Here is a 6874-nt window from a genome sequence, read left to right on the forward strand (position 1 = left end):
AACCCGAACCCAACCCTAACCCCAACCCTAACCCTAACCCTAGCCCTAGCCCTAACCCTAACCCTGACCCTGACCCTGACCCCCGATCCTGACCCTGACCCCCGACCCTGACCCGAACCCGAACCCCGACCCTTAACCCAAACCCGAACCCGAATCCTGACCCTGGCCCTAAGAGGCATAGCTAAGGCTTCCTCTTGGGGTCAGGAGTCCGAGACTAGCCTGGCCTACATGGCAAAACCCAGTCTCTACTAAAAATACAAAAATTTGCCAGGCATGGTGGCGCATGCCTGTAATCTCAGTTACTCCGGAGGCTAAGGCAGGAGAATCACTTGAACATGGGAGGCAGTGGTTGCAGTGAGCCGAGATCACGCCACTGCACTCCAGCTTGGGCAACAAGAGCAAAACTCCGTCTCAAAAAAAAAAAAAGAAAAAAAAACATAGTATCTCAGCTGGGCGCAGTGGCTCATACCTGTAATCCCAGCACTTTGGGAGCCCAAGGCGAGTGGATCATGAGGTCAGAGTTCAAGACCTGCCTGGCCAATATGGTGAAACCCCGTCACTACTAAAAATACAAAAATTAGCTGAGTGTGGTGGCATGTACCTGTAGTCCCAGTTGCTTGGGAGGCTGAGGCAGGAGAATCCCTTGAACCTGGGAGGCAGAGGCTGCAGTGAGCCACATTCGTGCCACCGCACTCCAGCCTTGGTGACAGAGCAAGACTCTGTCTCAAATAAATAAATAAATATATATATATATAAATAGTATCTTATACATTTAAGCAACCCTAGGAAGCAAATCAGGGAAGGTTCAAAAAAATGAATAAGGGAGTAAGTATAGGAGTAAAGAAAGAAATTGAAATCTCAGTGATTAGTATTTTCATAGCCTGTTCAAATCTAAGTATGTAGTCAATTCTGGGATCACTGTGATTTCGGGTTTGCTTTCTACCTCTTAAGCTATTTAAAACACTGAGAATGCAATATTAGAACTTTCATTTGAATGAAATACTCAGAATTGTGATTAAAGTAAATAATAAATTACACAAGTTTACAAGTAACAGTTAAATATTTAGGGTTAAGTTTTGCAAACAGTACAAATGTTTAAGAGTGTTGATTGGGAGGAAGGGAACGTCAACTGCCAATAAATATGGAAGATGAAAGAACAGGACTTTAAACAGGGCATATTTAGTTACGGGTCTCTGTCTCCTCCCCACACAGAAAAACTCCCAGACATTCATGACTTCGTCCACTCTGACTGGCAGATAGATCACATTTCCTGACCCCCCAGCTCTTCACCTCAAAAGGTTTATCTTTCCACCACACCAGCAAAAACCCTCAGGACACACGATTCATACTGCCAGCTAAGCATCTACGCCAAGGGACAAGGTAAGCACACGCTAAGGCAGCTGGGCCATCCTGGCCCTAATCCCTCCAGCGGTGTCCACACTGAGCATTGCAGCACTTGTAGAAGGTGGTCATCGGCTCATCTGCAGAGCGGGTCTGAAGCTGCATGAAGTAAGCACGAGGATGTTCGCATCTGGGACACGGCTCTGGCAATGAGAAAAAAGAAGTGACCCACATTAAAAGAAACATGATGCTCATGACTGTTAAAAGTAGGTATTACTTAATATGTGCGAGGCGAAAGCGGGCGGATCATCTGAGGTCAGGAGTTCAAGACCATCCTGGCCAACATGGTGAAACCCCGTCTCTACCAAAAATATAAAATTAGCCGGGCGTGGTGGCAGGCGCCTTTAATCCCAGCTGCTTGGGATGCTGAGACAGGAGAATCGCTTGAACCTGGAAGGCAGAGATTGCAGTGAGCTGAGATTGTGCCACTGTACTCCAGCCTGGTGACTAAGTGAGACTACGTATCAAAAAAAAAAAAAAAAGAAGAAGTAGGTATTACTTAATGTCTTTTTTTTTTTTTTTTTTGAGATGAAATCTCACACTGTCACCCAGGCTGGAGGGCAATGGGGTGATCTCGGCTCACTGCAACCTCTGCCTTTCGGGTTCATGTGATTCTCCTTGCCTCAGCCTCCCAAGTAGATGGGATTAAAGGTGCCCGTCACCGCACTCGGCTAATTTTTTTGTATTTTTAGTAGAGACGGGTTTTCATTATGTTGGCGAGGCTGGTCTGGAACTCCTGAACTTTTGATCTGCCCACCTCAGCCTCCCAAAGTGCTGGGATTACAGGCGTGAGCCACCGTGCCCAGCCTACTTAATATCTTTAAATATGGTAAAGAACCTCCCTGCTCATTTGATGCCCCTTGACAAGGGTAGGTCTACAAACAGTGATGTCATTCCTACTACACTCTAACACTAAGGGAATCTGAGAGACCCGTGACTCACAAACGCTGCTCCTCCCCTCCCTGATTCCCACGGTTCTTCTCAAGTCCAGCTGAAGGCTGGTTGGAAACATAACATGGAAGGTGACTGTTCTGGTGTATTTTGTGCTGCTGTAACAAAATGCCTAAGACTAAGTCACGGTTAGATGGTAGAAGAGTTTTGAAGTAAATGCTGGGAAAAGTCTGCATTGTTAAGAATTGAGCATTAAGGGCGATTCTGGTGTGGACTCAAAAGAAGAGAAAAGGCTGGGTATGGTGGCTCATGCCTGTAATCCCAGAACTTTGGGAGGCTGAGGTCAGGAGTTCAAGACCACCTTAGCCAAGATGGTGAAACCCCGTCTCTATCAAAACTACAAAAATTAGCCAGACACAGTAGCAGGTGCCTGTAATCCCAGCTACTAGGGAGGATGAAGCAGGAGAATCGCTTGAACCCAGGCAGCAGAGATTGCGTCACTACACGCCAGCCTGGGTGAAAGAGACACTGTCTCAAAAAAAAAAAAAAGGCCAGGCACGGTGGCTCAGGCCTGTAATCCCAGCACTTTGGTAAGCCGAGGCCAGCAGATCACCTGAGGCTGGGAGTTCGTGACCAGACTGACCAACATGGAGAAACCCCGTCTCTACTAAAAATACAAAATTAGCCAGGCGTGGTGCCACATGCCTGTAATCCCAGCTACTTGGGAGGCTGAGGCAGGAGAATCGTTTGAACCTGGGATGTGGAGGTCACGGTGAGCCGAGATCGCGCCACTGCACTCCAGCCTGGGCAACAAGAGTGAAACTCAGTCCCAGCCCAAAAAAAAAGAATAAAAAAGTAGACTGGGCATAGTGGCTCACACCTGTAATTCCATTAATTTGGGGGCTGAGGCAGGAGGATTGCTTGACCCAAGGAGTTCAAGACCAGCCTGGGCAACATGGCAAGATCTAGTCTCTACAAATAATAATAATAATTATTAATTATTATTAGCTGGATATGATGCCAAGCACCTACGGTCTCAGCTACTCAGGAGGCTGAGGTCGGAGGAATGCTTGAGACTGGGTGGTGGAGGCTGCAGTGAGCCATGATCGCACCACTAGAACTTGGGCACCAGAGCAAGACCCTGTCTCAAAAAAAAAAAAAAAAAAAAATTGGATCTAGGAGAGAAAACCAAGGGTATGGTCAAGGGACCATGTGATACAGAGATGAGTACAGACAGAAGGAAGCCAGATGCTATTCGTCAAGCAATGAGAGGATGACCTCTTCAAGGCATTTTGGAGATCTTGGGGTGGGATGAAGGGATGCCATGCCCATCACAGGCCCAGAGTGGTTTCGAGGGACCTCAGGGTTTCCTATAGCTCCCCTGGCTCTCTGCTCCCTGTATTCCAGGGCACCATTCCTAAGCCAGACCCTACCAGACACCAAACCTGCTGGTGATTTGTACAAGGACTTCTCAACCTCCAGAATTGTGAGCAATAAATTTCTGTTCTTTATAAATTACCCGGTATGTGGTATTCTGTTATAGTAGTGCAAATAAAGATGGTGATTTATGGGCTGAGTGCGGTGGCTCATGCCTGTAATCCCAGCACTTTGGGAGGCCGAGGCAGGCGGGATCACGAGGTCAGGAGATCGAGACCATCCTGGCCAATATGGTGAAACCCTGTCTCTATTAAAAATACAAAAAATTAGCCGGGCATGGTGGTGAGCATCTGTAATCCCAGCTACTCGGGAGCCTCGGGCAAGAGAATTGTTTGAACCCAGGAGGTGGACATTGCAGTGAGCCGAGATCACGCCATTGCACTCCAGCCTGGGTGACTGACAGAGCAAGACTCCGTCAAAAAAAAAAAAAAAAAGAGAGAGAGAAGTACATATTTCCCTTCAAAGCGATTTCACTTTGAGAAACTTATTCCACACCTGATAGAAATGGCTTCAAACACTCTAACACTATTTCTGACATTAGGTACTTAATCTTTTTTTTTAAGACAGTCTTGCTCAAGCTGGAGTGCAGTGGCACGGTCTCGGCTCACTGCAACCTCTGCCTTCTGGTTCAAGCAATTCTCCTGCCTCAACCTCCCAAGTAGCTGGGATTACAGGCATGGACCACCACACCCAGCTACTTTTTGTATTTTTAAAAGAAACAGGGTTTCACCATGTTGGCCAGGATGGTCTTGATGTCTTGACCTCATGATCCACCCGCACTGGCCTCCCAAAGTGCTGAGATTATAGGTGTGAGCCACCGCGCTGGCCACTAACTTTTTCACATAGCAGATTAGATTTCTATGTTCTTCTTTTTTTTTTTTTTTTGACAGTTTCCCTCTTGTTGCCCAAGCTGGAGTGCAATGACGCAATCTCGGCTCACTGCAACCTCTGCTTCCCGGGTTCAAGTGATTCTCCTGTGCCAGCCTCCCGAGTAGCTGGCATTACCAGTGCCCGCCACCACACCTGGTGAATTTTTTGTATTTTTAGTAGAAACGGGGTTTCTTCATGTTAGCCAGGCTGCTTTCAAACTCCTGATCTCAGGTGATCCGCCCGCACTGGCCTCCCAAAGTGCTGGGATTGCAGGTGTGAGCCACCGCACCCGGCCTATATGTTCTTCTATAGGGGGAAAAACACAGTACTAACCATCAGTTCTCTCTCCCCTCTCAATACAACTTATATTTAGGGCCTTCCCCTTTCCTCTGCTGGTCACATCTATCTCTATCAGACATGCAATACACATTTATTTTACCCAATCTGCAGTTTAATGCTCATGCTCACTGGTATTAACTTCTAGAAGCCTATATGAGCACAGTGTATTAGTCCGTTCTCACGCTGCTATGAATACCTGAGACTGGGTAATTTACATAGAAAAAAGCGGTTTTGTTTGTTGGTTTGTTTGTTTTGAGACAGACTCTCACTCTTGTCATCAAGGCTGGAGCACAATAGTGCGATCTCAGCTCACTGCAACCTCTGCCTCCCGGGTTCAAGCAATTCTCGTGCCTCAGCCTCCTGAGCAGCTGGGTCTACAGGCTCGCACCACCACGACCGACTAATTATTTTATTTTTAGCAGAGACAGCGTTTCGCCATGTGGGCCAGGCTGGTCTGAACTCTGACCTCAAGTGATTTGCCAACCTTGGCCTCCCAGACTGCTGGGATTACAGGCGTGAGCCACCGCGCCCAGCCAAGAAAAGGGGTCTAAATTTACTCCCGGTTCTGTGTGGTTGGGGATGACTCAGGAAACCTACAATCATGGAGGAAGGTACCTCTTCACACAGGCAGCAAAAGACAGAATGAGTGTGAGCAGGGGAAATGCCAAATGCTCATAAAACAATCAGATCTTGTGAGAACTCACTATCAGAACAGCACGGGGGGGGGGGAAACCACTCCCATGACTCAATTCCTTCCCAGTGAGCCCCTCCCAGGACACCTGGGGATTACAAGAACCATAATTCAAGATGTTTGGGTGAAGACACAGCCAAACCATATCAAACAGAAAGAATATACTTTTTTCCTTAGATTCTTATTTTTATTAATCTACTCATCATTGCCATTATCAAAGCTATCACCTGCTCACTGCCTCTTATATACCAAGCACGGTATAACTCACTTTATGCTCTCACGATCTACGAATATGGATTAGCCCCAGAGAAGTCAAGAGACCCAAGGAAGGTCCTACCACAGTACAAGGGCCTGAGGATCTAACATGGGCCTGTATGACTCCAAGGCTTGTACAAATATTGCTTGTGTAACAGATTACTAAACAGTAACAAATACTAATAAATTATTCAAAAACCATTTCTATTTTTAGAAACCTACATCATCTATATGACATCACAGACTCTGCCATGCAGTGGCATCAACAGCCTCATAATTATCCAGTTTAGCAAGAGAAACAGTGTTCCCTCTTACCGGCAGTAGAGTCAACATTCTCCCAGGCAGCTGCTCCACCAAGCACATCATCCACTTCTTTCAGTTTTGGGTACTTCCGATTTGTTACCTAACAAAAACAACACTTCAGACTCCAGGTAACTGCATAGCGCAAACCTGGGCTGCCAAACCTCGAATTTCAGGATTATATAAGAGTTCACTCTTCCCACAGTTTCCAACTCCAAACTCCCACAACACAGTACAAAATGGAGTAGCATGCAAACATTAAGACTGAGGTAGCACCAACATATTCTAACTTCTAAAAATAAAGGTATTCTGGCCAGACGTCGTGGCTCATGCCTGTAATCCCAGCACTTTGGGAGACCAAGGCAAGTGGATCACCTGAGGTCAGGAGTTCGAGACCAGCCTGGTCACCGTGGTGAAACCCCGTCTTTACCAAAAATACAAAAATTAGCTGGGGGGTGGTGGCAGGAGCCTGTAATCCCAGCTACTCAGGAAGCTAAGGCAGAAGAATTGTTTGAACCCGGGAGGCAGAGGTGGCAGTGAGCCGAGACTGCACCATTGCACTCCAGCCTGGGAAGCAAAGCCAGACTGTGTCTCAAAAAAAAAAAAAAAAGAGTGAAATACTGATATACATAACCAGTTCAATGAATCTTAAAATAATTATGCTTAGACAAAGAAGCCAGAGCCCGTTCT

At 46.6% G+C, this 6874-nt stretch overlaps 1 protein-coding gene across 1 annotated transcript in view; it reads right to left on the bottom strand.

Moving 5' to 3' along the window:
- Positions 1-984: 984 nt before the first annotated feature.
- POLR3K (polymerase (RNA) III (DNA directed) polypeptide K, 12.3 kDa) overlaps positions 985-6874 on the bottom strand; it is a 7606-nt gene continuing 1716 nt past the window's right edge. The window contains exons 2-3 of the mRNA XM_011966861.1: positions 6200-6287; positions 985-1544 (exon numbers count right to left, since the gene is read on the bottom strand). Of these exons, the coding sequence (XP_011822251.1) occupies positions 1417-1544; positions 6200-6287 (216 nt within the window). The 3' untranslated portion in view covers positions 985-1416. The remainder of the gene's footprint in view (positions 1545-6199; positions 6288-6874) is intronic.

The sequence above is a fragment of the Mandrillus leucophaeus genome, unplaced genomic scaffold (assembly GCF_000951045.1).
Source record: "Mandrillus leucophaeus isolate KB7577 unplaced genomic scaffold, Mleu.le_1.0 Scaffold78, whole genome shotgun sequence".
Lineage (NCBI taxonomy): Eukaryota > Metazoa > Chordata > Mammalia > Primates > Cercopithecidae > Mandrillus > Mandrillus leucophaeus.